This window comes from Amblyraja radiata, chromosome 6 (assembly GCF_010909765.2).
Source record: "Amblyraja radiata isolate CabotCenter1 chromosome 6, sAmbRad1.1.pri, whole genome shotgun sequence".
Classification (NCBI taxonomy): Eukaryota; Metazoa; Chordata; class Chondrichthyes; order Rajiformes; family Rajidae; genus Amblyraja; species Amblyraja radiata.
The window spans coordinates 92,596,597-92,613,769 of NC_045961.1; the positions used below are offsets into that span (position 1 = coordinate 92,596,597).

The window sequence follows — 17,173 nt, forward strand, 5'->3', positions numbered from 1 at the left end:
TTTTTTCCAGAAGAATGTTTAAGGTCTTTAAAAATGTATATTAATTCGATTTTCAATGTTTCTGTCACAACCAATGAATCCAGGGGCTGTTAGATTTTTTTTCCCCCAGGGTTGTGGGTGGGTCTTATTCCAGAACTGCTGACAAAAGCGGACTTTCATATGAAGAAAGACTGGATAGACTCGGCTTGTGCTCGATAGAATTTAGGAGATTGAGGGGGGATCTTATAGAAACGTACAAAATTCTTAAGGGGTTGGACAGGCTAGATGCAGGAAGATTGTTCCCGATGTTGGGGAAGTCCAGGACAAGGGGTCACAGCTTAAGGATAAGGGGGAAATCCTTTAGGACCGAGATGAGAAAAACATTTTTCACACAGAGTGGTGAATCTCTGGAACTCTCTGCCACGGAAGGTAGTTGAGGCCAGTTCATTGGCTATATTTAAGAGGGTTAGATGTGGCCCTAGTGGCTAAGGGGATCAGGGGGTATGGAGAGAAGGCAGGTACAGGATACTGAGTTGGATGATCAGCCATGATCACGTTGAATGGCGGTGCAGGCTCGAAGGGCCGAATGGCCTACTCCTGCACCTATTTTCTATGTTTCTATGTTAACAACCTCTGTCTGGGGCAGTGAATAATATCAATGAGGAATCGACAAAATGCAGTTTCTGAAAAACTTTATTTATCTCAAAAAGTACAACCCAGAGAATCGTGTTTCAATCAAAGAACACAAAGTGGGATCTCACTGCCTTCATAAACGTTGGGTCTGCGTTCTCCAACAAGAGTAAACAGCGATCAGCAGACATTGTGAAGCTCATTATGATGACAGAATGAAAACCAAAGAAACTGTGATTACAGCTTTCTTTCTCAATATGCACTGCCATAATCTTGATGATTCCATTGCCCTTTTAAATACAAATGAAAGCCAAAATGCTGGATACATAATTATAATCTATCTCTTACCAACACATTCCCATTTCTAAAACATCCACTTTGCATCTTAAAAACAAAGGGTTCCATTAATTCTTGTCCTCAGAAAAACAGCTGAACTTGGAACTTAATACTGGGAGAGAAACCTTTCTCCATTATCTTAAAAATACATCGCAATGCTTTTTGGATGTAATACCAAGGGATGTGCATAAAATTCTTATATCTCATTCCCTTTTATTCTTCAAACTGAAAATAAATTTAAGATGTAATTCACTGAACATACAGGATGACTGGATACTTCAGTGACTTCTTTCTTAAACTTGAATATGTGAACGAACAAAGCCTTTCTGTCACAACTGCAACAGAAATCTCTCAAACCATAATTACTGTATGGATTGAGGAATTGTTTACAGCGGATACGAATTATAATCACGTGGCAGGAAGCGAAAATAGTGATAAGTTTATGGCTGAGAGCTGGATCCCTGCACCAGGAACACTCGCTCACTAATCTCTTTGTGCAACTCCAATTATTGTGTGCTGGAGTTGTGCAAAGGATCCCGAGCGAAGGGGTTTCTGAATTACAAGGCTCTGCTTCACCATTTCATTTTAAGCGGTGTCATCCTGTGCTTGTAGTCGGGTTCTGTGCATCACCTACAGCTGCAGACGTCAGCACATTAGTTCTCGTGAGGAAAGTTAGAATTATTTGACCAGGGATCAGAACTTCGCCTTCCAGGCGTGGGCCTCCAAATGTTGTCGAGGTTCTTCCAGGGGTCAAACATCCGTCCAAGGTCTTCTATCAGGCCAGGTGTTGGGTTTTCCCCTCCTATAAGATCGACACTTGCCATCGTGTTGTTGCTTGGTGGAGTGTTGAAGGTCAGGCTGTTGTCTCGACAGGTGGACCAAATCGGGTTGCTGAAAGGAGTGGTGGACCAAAGGCTGTTGCTGGAGTTACCCAAAAGGATTGACTGAAATGTGAAATACAAGTTCATTTTAAAGTGTTATACACACACCAATCAGGCTGGTTGCAGGAGCAAGGATACTTTAATCCACATCTAATAAAGACACAAATAAAAGGCAAAAACTGCTTGGAATACACAGCCCAGCTGCTATTCATTATTCAGACCCAAGCAGCTGAAAAACTGCAAATCATTCACAGTTTTCACACTTCATTTTCAGGCCGTGTGCTCTCAACATTCTTAAAGGAAGCTCTTGACTGCAACCAGCACGCTGTTTTACAAGCAGGCACCCTTTGTTTTTGATACCCAATTATACAGTACAGCCCCATTAAAAGAAAAAAAGCAGCAGTCAATAGACCCACTGTGCTGTAGAGCCGATGTATTCCAGGCTTCCACAGCGACAGTGGAGGGATTGGGATTTATTTCAAGTCGGCATGGTGCGCATCTTGAAGTGGGAAACGTGCGAGTGTGCTTGCTGCCACTGCCATCCCAGGCGGATCATGGTTTTAAGGGGTGCTAATGAAGCTCTGTGTTGCATCTTACAGAGGTACACACTGTAGCGAGTTTGTCAATAGTGGTGGAAGTGAATACGGGCTGGCAATCACAGAGGCTGCTTTGGGGAGGACTGTGTGATGCACCTCTCAAATTGACAAAGCAATGTCCCTCAATGTCGGCAAGACGAAGGAGCAAGTTATCGACATGACCAATAGACATCAATGGTGCCGAAGTGGTTGACAATTCACTGTGCTCTTGACGTGCCGTGGAGCTGGTGAAAAAGCATCAGAGGCTCAAGATGCAAGCCACTAGTCACTGGACACTTAACTTCTGGCCTGTTCTTGCAGTTATCACTGTACACATTTCCGTCAACAGTGATCTCTAGGATCTTGAAGGTAGGGATTAAGAACAGCCACAATATCATGGAAATAGGTAGGCGTCTCGCTGGCTGGGCTCAGTGGATGCTCACCACAGGCAAATTTGCAAATCTCATTTAGTTTTTATCTATGAACCTAAAACTCATTGCACAAATACAAAATACACATCTTCATTCTTTAGACATCGAAAGCCAATTCCCTCAAGTCGCCTAGTTAAAATTTTTTTTTTTTTAAAACACAAAAACTTTCCCTCTGCAAATGAATTGTTCACAAAATCAAATTGGAACTAGCACTGACACCAAGTTACCTGCATGGAATTACTTACTGGAGTTGGATGAGTTGGAGAGACAGTACTAGTTGGCCAGCTATTTCGAGCATCGGCTGATGAATCCCAAATTGATGTAGATGGAGAACTGTAATCAGGCCAATTATGGGCAACTTCTTGATTGATAAAGGTGGCTCTTGAGAGTACATGCGAGCTGAAGACCTCTGGAGGAGAACAACAACAATGCACATCAGCCATCCTTATTATCATAAGGCACATGACAATGATATTTATTCTCTACTGAAACATTTTTATTCTGTAACATTTTATTTACTACTCAATTGTGTTGGTTTCATTGTGCCACGGAGTTTGAATGCTGCCGCCAGGAAAGATTAGTACAGTGAAAAGTACAGAAAGTGTTGGAATAACTCAGTGGCTCAGCTGCCTTACCCACTGAGTTACTCCAGCAATTTGATTTTTTTTTGTAAGACAGCATCTGGAGTTCCTTGTCTCCACAGAAAAAAAAATACACTTGTTATATTCAAAAGACTTAATCAATTGTGGCTAAAATTACCCAGCCCAAAAGTCACATTTTCCATCACGTTTGTATATGGGGAGGAGGATAAAAATGATTTAAAAGGCAGATCATTTCCCCAAACCAGCAAGGCACACTCTACAGATGACACCACTGTGGAAGGTTAGATCACAGACAAAGACAAGACGAAGTAGAGGAAGGAGATAGAGAACTTGGGAGCATGGTGCAAGGACAATAAACTCCCTCAATGTCGGCAAGACGAAGAAGCTAGTTATCGACATGTCCAATCCACATGAATGGTGCCGAAGTGGTTGAACTTCAAGTTCCTTGGCGTTAATATTACCATGTACCAACCACATTGATGTGACAGCCAAGATGGTACACCAACACCTCTACTTCCCGAGGCAAGTTGGCATGTCTTCAATGACCCGTACAAACTTCTACAGGTGCACTGTAGAAAGCATACTGTCGGGTTGTATCACAGCTTGATTCGGGAACAGCTCTGCCCATGTTCACATGAAAATGCAGTGAGTTGTAGATGTAGTCCAGTCCATACAGACTGGACTTCACGCCAATGACTCCATCTATACTTCACGCCACCTCGGAAAAGCACCCAACACAATCAAAGACTTGTCCCGCCCCGGTCATTCATTCGTGTCCCTGGTCCTGTCTGGCAGAAGGTTTAGAAGAATGAAAGCACGCATCACCAGGCACAAGAACAGTTTCTTCCCCTCTGTTATCAGGCTTCTAAATAGTCCTTCCATAACCTAGGGTATTGTCCGATTCACCTCTACCCCATCGTGGTCTATGGGACTGATTGCTGAGAACGATATTCTGCATACTTTGATCTTTCCATTGTACTTGATTGTATTTATGTATAGTATCTGCTCGATCTGTTTGGAAATCATGCTAAACAAAGCTTTTCTTTGTATCTTGGTACACATGACAATAATATACACAAACCTAACACAGTCATGAGGCAATATCTAGATTCCAGCCTCTTGAGTTCTTCACTGTCTACAAGGACATTCGTTGTTCAGCACTATGTACACTAGGTCAGTTGCACAATGCAATAGCAGCGGGGACTCTCCCCTCCCCGAGAGAAAATCAGTGGATTTTAATTGCACCCCAGAGACCACAGTATATTAGCCAGTGCATTTAAAACATAAGTATTTTGTTTATAAATGTAATAGAATCTGTATTTCAAGTCCTATAAAGTAGTTTCTGTAAAAGAACAAAGCCTATCACTGTATTGCAGTACACATGACAATAATGATAACATTGAACAGTACAGCAAGCCCGTTGGCCACCAATGCATGTGCCAAGCAAGATACCAAGTTAAACTAATCTCTTTCAGCAAGTGATCCATGTCCTTCCACTCCCTACATATGTATGTGCCTATCTAAAAGCTTCTTAAACTTCACTATTCTATCTGCTGCTTGCACCACCACTTCTGGCAGCACGTCAAGCCAAGCAATTTAACCCCTTCCTATAAAGACAAAATATAATTGATAAATATGATGAGCGTTTGTCAGCACTGGGTTTGTAATCGCTTCAGTTTAGAAGAATGAGGGGGGACCTCATTGAAAAAAACAGAATAGTAAAAGGTTTGGATAGAGTGGATGTGGAGAGGGTGTTTCCACTAGTGGGAGAGTCCAGGCCTAGAGATCATCGCCTCAGAATTAAAGTACGTTCTTTTAGGAAGGAGATGGAGAAATGTCTTTAGTCAGAGGGTGGTGAATCAGTGGAATTATTTGCCACAGAAGGCTGTAGCGGCCAAGTCACTGGATATTTTTAAGGCAGAGATAGATGGATTTTTGATTAGTACAGGTGTCAGATGTTACGGGGAGAGATAGATCAGCTATGATTGAATGGTGTAGTTTTGATGGGCCGAATAATTTAATTCTACTCCTATCACTTATGACCTTACAACATGGCTGCTCAGACTATTAGACAGGTAAACAGGGATGTGGACCTCTACCATTGTTAGTAGTTGCATTTTCTTTGCATCATGTTGATTAATATTTGCATATCTCCATATCTACATCGATTCTGTATCACACATGCGTGCTTGCTAACACTTTTGCACAGAATATCCAGTCAACGTTCAATTTATAGTAATATGAGAGAATAAACACTCCCCGAAATAATTTCTTTTGCAAATGCCTGATGATATGCATTCCCTTTTACACCTCATGCCCTCCCAATCAGAGGTTTTCATCTGAATTGTTATTACGCTGTGAAAAAGAAAGGTGGAGAAATGGTCACCTGGGTTACACATTTACCTTTGAGCCACATTTCCTGAAAACACATTGGCAAGAATCTGGCAGCAAGTCAAAAATGCTTTCAGGACTCCATTTTAATCAATCGAATGAGACAATAGGTTTAGCTGACCTACAAATATGCCAGTCTTTAATGGCATTTGAATAAAAGTTGAAATTAGTGCGCAAAAGTGTAATCTTTTGGAGATGGTGAACAGATGAAAGTAAAACTTGTCTAAGATGACGCCCCTAAGCCTAATGCCACAGTGAGATACGATGGACAAACGTGAAAATCCAAGTTATTCAGTTGGCAGCTTTTTTTAAATATAAAAAGACATTTTTCAGATGGCATTAGATAGGAAAATATTGTTCAGGGAAACCTGATAATCCTTATACATACAAAGTGAACAAGCAGGTATAACAAGGGTTTCGGCCCGAAACGTTGCCTATTTCCTTCGCTCCATAGATGCTGCACCCGCTGAGTTTCTCCAGCACTTTTGTCTACCTTCGATTTTCCAGCAGCTGCAGTTCCTTCTTAAACTCTTAATAACAAATGATTACATTTGTCTTTATAACCATGATATTGTGGTTCTGTCGCAAGAAAACATAACTACACTCGCATAGTTCACTGGTGAGACGCCACCTGTGGTGTTTTTGTTTCCTTATTCCGAGGGAATGTAACGCAGATTAACTCTCTCAATCCATGGAAAGCTTCATGGGAAACGGGATTGATTGAATTCAGCAGAATAAATCTCAATTTCCAGCCCCATAACAGAAGTATCCACGTCACGGGACTGGAAACTGGAAGTATCCCAAGCTAATTCTGCTACCACCATCATCTATTGCAACAAGTGATGGCTCCCACTGATTGTCGAGGGAAGCTTGCGTCCTTTTCAGAACAGACGATGGCAGCAATGTCAACATTTGAAACATGGAAGATGGACACGAAAGAAGAAGAATCTCAATTTCCAAAAGTTTACAGAATTAGAAGTCCCTTATTAAAATTACATTCTCATGCTGCATCACAAGACAAATGCTGGGGATTTATCTTCCCAGGCTGAAAGAAAATCCAAGAACCAGGAATACAGTCAGAGAAACAGAAAAATAGGTGCAGGAGGTGGCCATTTGGCCCTTCAAGCCAGAACCGCCATTCATTGTGATCATGGTTGATCGTCCCCAATCAATAACCCGTGCCTGCCTTCTCCCCATATCCCTTGATTCCACTTGCCCCTAGAGCTCTATCTAACTCTCTATTAAATTCATCCAGTGATTTGGCCTCCACTGCCGTCTGTGGCAGGGAATTCCACAAATTCCAAACTCTCTGGGTGAAAACGTTTTTTCTCACCTCAGTCTTAAATGGCCTCCCCTTTATTCTAAGACTGTGGCCCCTGGTTCTGGACTCGCCCAACATTGGGAACATTTTCCCTGCATCTAGCTTGTCTAGTCCTTTTATAAGTTTCTATAATATCCCCCCTCATCCAGTGAATACAAGCTTAGTCTTTTCAATCTTTCCTCATTTGAAAGTCCTGCCATCCCAGGGATCAATCTCGTGAACCTATGCTGCATTGCCTTAATCACAAGGATGTCCTTCCTCAAATTAGGTGACCAAAACTGTACACAATACTCCAGACGTGGTCTTACCACAGCCCTACACAACTGCAGAAGAACCTCTTTACTCCTATACTGAAATCCTCTTGTTATGACAGGAGCTGTCACTTGTTATGTCACATACGACAGGAGCTGCTCTTTAGGTTTGAAGTGAGAAAGTTCTTAATGAAGGGTTGTGAATCTTTAGAATTCCTTCTTCAGAAGCTTAGGTGTACTGTCATTGACTAGCTTCAACATCAAGAGTGACATTATTAAGACAAAGAGGGAACCAAGATTTAGCACGGTGATGTGGAACAGAGGTAGAAAATTCAAGACAATGTTGAATATTGATATCTGACTCTAAGAACATAACAACTTACTTCTACCGACACAAGAAAATGCAGATGCTGGTTTACAAAAAAAGGCAGTGCTGAAGTAAGTCAGCGCATCACGAAGCATCTCTGGAAATTATGAATAGGTGATGTTTCGGGTTAGGGCTCTTCTTCAGACTTGTTTCTGCTGCTTTGCTGATTGTCTATCCCATTGACCATGTTGATTTTAAAGCCATTACACCCATAACATGATTTAATCTGCAGACGGCTGGGGCAGGGGTGTGGTAGGCAGAGAAAAGAGTAGGAAGAGGATACATTCTCTTCAGCAGTAGCTTGAGGTCAGGTGGCTCAATTTTACATAAAGGGTACTGGCTACATAGATTAGGAGGGAAAGAAAGACAAATTACCAGATCTTGCTGGCAGTGTAACACATTTTAGGAAGAGCAACTACAATTTATTGCCTATGTTAATTCTGCCAGCTATCTGTGCCCTAATGTTACAGTACATTCTTCATAGTAAACAGTGACTATTCTCGGGGAAATATTCAACCAGTTTTGCCCTAATATCTGTTAATTCATGTCACTATATGACACTTCATGTCACTTCAAGTGACCATAATATGGTACGTTTTAATCTACAATTTGAGAGGGAGAAGGTTAAATCGGAGTTGTCCATGTTACAGTTGAACAAAGGGGACTATGGAGCCATGAGGGAGGAGCTGGCCAAAGTTGACTGGAAAGAGACCCTAGCAGGGATGACAGTGGAACAGCAATGGCAGGTATTTCTGGGAATAATACAGAAGGCGCAGGATCCATTCATTCCAAAGAGGAAGAAAGATTCCAAGGGGAGTAAGGGGTGATTGTGACTGACAAGGGAAGTTATGGACAGTATAGAAATAAAAGAGAAATTCAACATTGCAAAGATGAGCAGGAAGCAAGAGAATTGGGTAATGTTTAAGGGCAACAGAAGATCACTAAAAAGGCAATACGGGGAGAAAAGATGAGGTAGGAAGGTAAGCTATCCAAGAACATAAAGTGGGGTACAGCAAGATTTGGTGCCAGGACCACAGCTATTTACAATATACATCAATGATTTAGATGAAGGGATTCAAAGTAACATTAACAAATTTGCAGATGACACAAAGCTGGGTGGCAGTTTGAACTGTGAAGAGGATGCTTATGAGAATGCAGGGTGACTTGGACGGGTTGGGTGAGTGGGCAGATGCAGTTTAATGTGGATAAATGTGAGGTTATCCACTTTGGTAGCAAAAACAGGAAGGCAGATTATTATCTAAATGGTGTCAAGTTTGGAAAAGGGGAAGTACAATGGGATCTGAGGGTCCTTGTTCTTCAGTCAATGAAACTAAGCATGCAGGTACAGCAGGCAGTGAAGAAGGCGAATGGCATGTTGGCCTTCATAACATGGGGAGTTGAGTATAGGAGCAAAGAGGTCTTTCTGCAGTTGTACAGGGCCCTAGTGAGAAAACACCTGGAATATTGTGTGCAGTTTTGGTCCCCTAATTTGAGGAAGGACATTCTTGCTATTGAGGGAGTGCAGCGTAGGTTCACAAGGTTTTTTCCCAGGATGGCAGGACTGTCATATGCTGAGAGAATGGAGCAGCTGGGCTTGTATACTCTGGAATTTAGAATGGTGAGAGGGGATCTTATTGAAACATAAGATTATTAAGGGTTTGGACACACTAGAGGCAGGAACCATGTTCCCGATGTTGGGTGAGTCCAGAACCAGGGGCCACAGTTTAAGAATATGGGGCAAGGCATTTAGAACGGAGATGAGGAAACTCTTTTTCACACAGAGAGTTGTGAGTCTGTGGAATTCTTTGCCTCAGAGGGCGGTGGAGGCCGGTTCTCTGGATACTGTCAAGAGGGAGATTGATAGGCAGAGGTGCCAAGTTTTGTCAGAGCATTTCAGTATTCTAGTACCTGAAAATCAGTATTTTGCTGAGGAAATCAGTATGTTTACGCAGTGCCATTTTGCTGAAAAATGTTGGGTTTTTTTAAATGTGTGGTCAGACCCATGTAAGAGTACAAAAATGCATAACTTTGCTACAAATTGACATATCTTCTACGCCCCTTACTTGACAGTGCATTCATTGCCATCTCTTTGTATACTTCTATTTAAATGGCTGCTTCCTGCTTTTAGCACCAGTTGATGATGCAGAAGCCATTTTGGAAGCCCTCTCCCTCCCTCGCCTTCCTCCCATTCTTTCCCTCCCTTCTTCCTTTTTTCCTCCCTCTCTTATTCCCTCCCTCCCACTTCCTCTCTCATTCTCCCCCTCTCATTCTACCTCTCCGAACAGTCTGTGACCCATAGCACTGTAGCCATAGCGCTATGTGTAAAGCCCACAGCGCTATGTGTAAAGGCAATAGCGCTCCAGTTGGTGGCGCTATAATTAGAACCCTTGGCGCTGTTCGTTTAAATTCCCACGCGTTAAACTGACAGTGCTGTTTAAACCTGTAGCAGGACAGGCAGATCAACGCTTACAAAAATAATTACCCAGATCTTAAAATTTAAAATACTACTAGATTTAATCAGCTATAATTTTTAGAGGTACAGTATGATTTTTCATATTCTTTAATTTTATAAACAGCAAGATGAAACAGGAAGTCGGGACGATTTTTAAAAAATCCATATTTTACAAAGCAAATCCCTACATCCGTATTCTTATCGCATTTCCGTACAAAATACGGAAAATCCGTACAACTTGGCAGCTCTGGATAGGGCTCTTAAAGATGGTGAAGTCAGGGGATATGGGGAGAAGGCAGGAACGGGGTACTGATTGTGGATGATCAGCCATGATCACATTGAATGGCGATGCTGGCTCGAAGGGCCAAATGGCCTCCTCCTGCACCTACGACATTATGTTTTATAATAATAATCTGCTGAAGATCATTGGTCATTACTTGATACATTTTACCGTGTTAATTTCACAATAAAAATGCAAGTTATCATTTCTGCAGTTCCATTTGCTCCATTAGTCATTCGACAACAATAAAGAAGAGGGAATTCACAATTAAGTTCCACCTTACCCTGTGAACTTCCAGCAGGAGCAGAAACTTCTGGTTAATTGACCATGCATCACACACCAAATTACAATTGCCACCCCTGATCCTAATCTGATACAACCCTGCTCTTTCGTCTTCAAGCACTAACTCTGAGCCACTTGCAAGTTGAAATAAGTGATGTGATTTGACATAAACCGAATAGTGAAATCCCTGGATAGAGTGGATGTGCAAAGGATGTTTCCACTAGTAGAAGAGTGTAGGAACAGAGGCCAGAGCCTCAGAATAAAAGGACGTGCCTTTAGAAAGGAGGTGAAGAGGAATTTCTTTAGAGGATGGTGAATCAGTGGAATTATTTTTTTTTCAGGTGGAGATAGATAGATCCTTAATTAGTACGGGTGTCAGGGGTTATAGGGAGAAGGCAGGAGAATGGGGTTTTGGGGGGGGGGGGGAGAAAGATGGATCAGCCATGATTGAATGGCACAGTACGCTTGATGGGCTGAATTCTGATCCTACAACTTATGAATTTATAAACACACAGCGCTGCTACATTGAGAATGTTGGTGAGGTAGCAACTGAATGAAGGCCAGCTACATCATAGACGGATCGTCAAGTCTAATTTTCATATGCTCATTCATTGACCATAATTCAAAATGGACAGTGGTAAAACAAAGACATATTGGCATATCAAAGCCACCTTTTTTGGACTACTTTATTTAAGCAATTCTATCAAACAAATCATTCTTTGGTTTGATCACATTACCTCCAGTAAGATTGAAAGAATTACTTGGTCCAAAAGCTGAGAACGAGTTGGGTGGAGCAAACTCTGAAGTGCAGGTGGTATTAATACTGCATGGACTCAGCAAACTGGAGCTAAAATGGAAGGAAGAAACAATGAACATATTTGTTTTTACACCATGCTCGGTGTGAAAATAGTTAATGCTCATCTCGATTATTTTAAAATCTACTCAGAAATTATTCTTAGTGAAGTTCTGATTCGCGTACATTATCCCCCAAAAATTAGCAATTATTTTAACAAAGCTGTCATTTGGTACTGTAATTGAAAGGGTCCAAAGAGTAATATTTTTCCCATTCAATGCTAAACTTAAATCAATGAGATGAATGAAAATTATGTACCTGTTATCAGACTCGTCACTGTCAAAAGAAGCAACACTAGGACAATACGGAATGTTGCCACATGCTTCAGCTTTGTTCAAGGGTGCTTTCATTGGACCGGTGCTACCTGCAAATATTAAAAATAAACGGAACTGAATATTCAACATTGTGTTTGAGCAAGTCACAATAAAGACATGGACATGTTTGCTCCTTGTTCACAGTTCCAATGTTTAGTAATGTGGAAAAAGTTAATACCTGGACTCTTGTCATATCCCGCAGCCACTGCAGCAAAAGTGGGATTGCCATTTTTGCCAGGGAGAGATGCTGTTTTCGTGATTTTGGATTTACAACCATTTGGTGATTTAATACAGTCACTGCAACAAAAAAAAAATCGAAATGCATTCAGAAATTCCAGAGCATAGTATCGGTGTAAAATTAGTTGCATGCAGTTCATAAACATACAACCCCCCCCCCCCCCCCGCATACATTAGGGGTTGCAGAGAAATTATATTTAATAATTTCATATTATTCTCATTAATTGCACAAAATACTGCTTTATATTCCATGCCCAATACATTCTTCATCCCTCAAATTGATACAAGCGTTTCAACATTATTTTACATTCTAGAATGTGCCCCAGACCCCGCCCAAAAACTAAAAAAGCTATAACTTTATAAATAATAATAATAATAATAAACTTTATTTCGGACTCAAAGTCCAGACAAGGGACAACTTTACATAAAAATACATTGCATATAAAACCATCATAAAATACATATAAAATCTTAATATATCACTTATAAAAGCATCATAAATTATATTAAAAAAACACAATACATGATTTAATATCCAGACTAAAAAAGAAACATCAGTGTCCTACAACGAGACAATGATACCAGTGTCTCCACAACTGGGATTCGTAGCGTGTTGTGCTAAACCTTATGTTTGACAAGGCCACGATAATCACATTTTTTTTTTTTTTTTAAAAGAGTAATTTATCCTGCAAATGAATTTATACATATGATTTCTTATGATAGCTTCTAAAGTACTGACTCTTGCAGCCAGAAATATGTTACTAGCACTACACCATCTAGGTTTCCTTAGCAGTGTTCTCATGGCATCATTATAGGCCACCTTTAGTCTCTGCAAACTTGTCTTTCTGTAGTTCGACCATAGGTGCGCAGTATAGAGTGGTGTGCAATATGCTCTAAACAGCGACATCTTCACCACATCTGTATGTACGCACCAAACTTACGCAAGGCGAATATTCTCTTGCGTAAGTTTGGTGGTGTGTGTAATATAAATAAACTCATGTTTTCATCGTTTGAGTTCATGAATAGCCTGATCAATTTCACACGCAGACACCACTTTGGCAACAATTTGACATAAGATTCGAGTGATTATTGACAAATTATGATCTGACCAGAGGAGCGGGTGAAAAGGGGAGCTGGTGTTGCAAAATGAGTTACATCCAGTTCATAAACATTTTCAGCGGCTTTTACGAGATACACACTTCTGATGCAAGCTAAACAATCAGATTCAGGAACAATGAGTAACTTTCTCTTATCCACTGTGGGCAGAGGGGTTAACCTTGCCCAATTTGTTTTACAAGTAGAACATAGAACAGTACAACATGGAACAGTTTTTTCGTATGCCAAGATAAATGTATCTCATCTGCCTGTGCATGATCCATATCCCTCTGTTCTCTGCATTTCCATGTGCCTATCTAAAGGCCTCTTAAACTACACATTGTATCGGCCTCCACCACCACTTATGGCAACCCTTCCCAGGCATTCCAGCACCTACATGTAAAAAACTCTGCAAATCAGCACAGATATATCGTGATGACAAATAAAAAAATACTGGAATCTGGAGCATCAAACAAACTGCTACAGAAACTCAGCAGGTGAAGTCAAGGGTCTGTGGAGGCCAAAGTCCCAACCCATAAGATTGACCATCCCTAGATCTACTGTGGTCTACATGGTTTGGTATTCCATATTATGATACTTGATGGTTGCCAGTTTAATACATGTGTTCACTTAGCCAGGAAAACTAATTAACTGCTAATACAATGAAGGATATTTGGGCAAATTATCAGGGACCTGGCTTTCAGGAGACAAAAGGAGAGATGAATAATAAATCACTATTAACTAAGCAGTTAATAAACCCATGTGCATGTTTAAAAACCATTGGATAGGATAAGGTGATACAGGGAACCAGTTGCTAACCAATTTATCTGGACTCCACTTCCCAAACTGACTTTTCTGTCCCGGCCCTTCACCATTGCAGAGAGAGACCTGATGCAAACTGGAGGAACAGCAACTCATATTCTGCTTGGGTAGCTTACATCCTAATGGTAGGAACATTGAATTCACTAATTTTAGGCAACTAACCAACAAACAACCCCTTTTCCTTTTCTTCCCCTCCTCTTCCATGTGACCAATCTGTACTCGCCTCCATTTCTCTCCTATCCTGTCCATTTTTTCCTCTGGTTTCATAATTGGCACCTTCCTTATCTCACAATTTGCCTTTTTAAAATCGCTGGCCTTAGTCCAACAATTTGCCTATCAAATATTCCCCTCATCTGTATCCACCGATCACTCGCCAGGCTTTGTCCTGCCCCTCCTCGCTTACAGCAAACATCACCTATCCATGTTCAAAGATAATACCTGACCCACTGAGTTACTCTAGCAATTTTCCGTCAGAATGGGATAGTTAACTACCCAAGAATAAAATGTCAGAAGCAAAACAGAGCAAATTAATATGAGCTATTGAGAAAGTGATGGAGAAAAAAGAGGCCATAGTTAATTTAAAAAATGGAGTGATATTACCACTATAATTTCACAGTTAATCATTCCAGCTGAAAGGACGTGGTGCTGAATATCTTTATAAATGGATTATTAAGGATTATCAACAAGTCTAAATTAAATCCTTATTTCTGGTAGTTCTATGACATATAAACATAGTTTAAACGTGCAAGAAATTGATCAATTTCTAATCTAACAAGCATCTCTTGAATTCATACAACTCAAATGCCAGGGGGTTAAAATGACCTTGTTCCAGTCCAATGCACATTTCTATGTGAAAAGTGATGTTTGAGAAGATTGATGTGGAAAGTTGAAAAGACATGGTCAGGAAAATTGAATACCAAGGAAGGCAAATTTAAAATTTGAAGGAAGATATGAATCTATTAATTTAATTCAACATTAGATAGGGACTCAGGACAACAAAGCACGTCACACACAAGGAGTGATGACGATAAAACAAATGGATGCAATCGTGGTAGAAAATAATGATACAATACATGGATAATAAAGGAAAATGGGACAAAATAAAGTCCAAGATGAAAGAAATACCATGGAATCAGCTAATGGTTTGCAATTGAAAGGTCAGAGGTCCCAGGTAGGGATTTACAGGCATCCTGAACTGCTGCAGACAATAGACAATAGGTGCAAGAGTAGGCCATTCGGCCCTTCGAGCCAGCACCGCCCATTCAATGTGATCATGGCTGATCATCCCCAATCAGTACCCCGTTCCTGCCTCCTCCACATATCCCCCGACATTATGTTTAAGAGCCCTATCTAGCTCTCTCTTGAAAGCATCCAGAGAACCTGCCTCCACCGTCCTCTGAGGCAGAGAATTCCACAGACTCACCACTCTCTGTGCGAAAAAAGTGTTTCCTCGTCTCCGTTCTAAATGGCTTACTCCTTATTCTTAATCTACAAGTTGGCTGAGATAATTTCCACAATATGTTTAATGGAATATGCAAGAGACAAATGATAATATAATTAAAGGCATTTGCTGGCCAATTGTATTTATAATTAAAGGCAATTGCTGGCCAACTAGCCATGATCAAAAAAACATGTAATTTTGAATATTAATGAACTAAAAGCAGCTGAGAGGAAATCCAAATGCTGGAAAGGAAATATCTGATTTCCAAAGTGCCAGAATTTGGTGATAGTCTGAAAACCGTTGTAATATTATTCAGCACGTGAAATTAAATAAGAATCCGTATATCAGTTGGAACAGTGTCAGCATTACGATAATGGTGACTAGATCGCAGGGCTGTGCCAATACAAATGTTAGCTTTTGATTTAACATTTCAAATTGGCAGATGACACGACTATCAAAATTAAACCAAGTTAAAAGCTACAGATAAGACAAATACTGAAAAAACCCAAAATATAAAGCTTGTGAAGTATAACATATTTAGAAGTAATTTGGATAAGACTATGCAAATTGGCAAGATTATCAAAATAATATGTTCCATATTGGCCCAACTGAGATCAGCCTAACCTCGCTGTAACTTATAAAAATCTTGCATACATCTGATGGCATGGCCTTTCACCTGAAATGCTGATTTCCACTTTCAGATGCTGCTTGATTTGATGAGCATATAAAGAGTTTCCTGATTATATTTCAGATTTTCGGTATCTGCAGTGATTTTGATTTAGATTGACACTGCTTCGCTTGGTTTGGATTTTGGTTATGATATGGGTAATGTTGTATTAAACTTTGATGAAGCATTATAAAATGATGAGGAACTGATGTATAACTGCATGAGTAGAGCTCAACAGAAGACCTTCCCGGCTGTGATAGTGCAGAGGAAAGTCTATTCATTTCAGCCCTACCCCTCCAGATCCAGACAGTTTCTTCCCAGTTGTTATCAGGGAACTGAACCATTCTATCACCAATTAAAGAGCAGTCCGGACCTTCCATTTACCTTTGAACTATTTTTAATCAGACTTTACCTTGGGTTAAACGCTATTCCCATTATCCGATATCAGTACACTGTGCAGGTCGACTGGAATCACGTATAGTCTTTCCGCTGACTGGATGGCAAGCAACAAAAACGCTTTTCATTGTACCTCGGCACATGCAACAATAATAAACTGAGCTAGAACTAATTCCCATGAAATGTCTTTGACGATAAGGATAGAAGGATAGACCAGTCATTGAAAGTAGGCATGCAGGTGCAGCAGGCAGTAAAGAAAGTGAATGGTATGTTGGCATTCATAGTAAAAGGATTTGAGTATAGGAACAGGGAGGTTCTGCTGCAGTTGTACAGGGTCTTGGTGAGACCACACCTGGAGTATTGCGTACAGTTTTGGTCTCCTAATCTGAGGAAGGACATTATTGCCATAGAGGGAGTGCAGAGAAGGTTCACCAGACTGATTCCTGGGATGTCAGGACTTTCTTATGAAGAAAGACTGGATAGACTCGGATTGTACTCGCTAGAATTTAGGAGATTGAGGAGGGATCTTATAGAAACTTACAACATTCTTAAGGGATTGGACAGGCTAGA

At 40.6% G+C, this 17,173-nt stretch overlaps 1 protein-coding gene across 1 annotated transcript in view; it reads right to left on the reverse strand.

The window, feature by feature from the left end:
• Positions 1-654: 654 nt before the first annotated feature.
• tmem131 (transmembrane protein 131) overlaps positions 655-17,173 on the reverse strand; it is a 181,371-nt gene continuing 164,852 nt past the window's right edge. The window contains 5 exon segments of the mRNA XM_033023248.1: positions 655-1,889; positions 3,078-3,241; positions 11,516-11,625; positions 11,890-11,995; positions 12,124-12,242. Of these exon segments, the coding sequence (XP_032879139.1) occupies positions 1,599-1,889; positions 3,078-3,241; positions 11,516-11,625; positions 11,890-11,995; positions 12,124-12,242 (790 nt within the window). The 3' untranslated portion in view covers positions 655-1,598.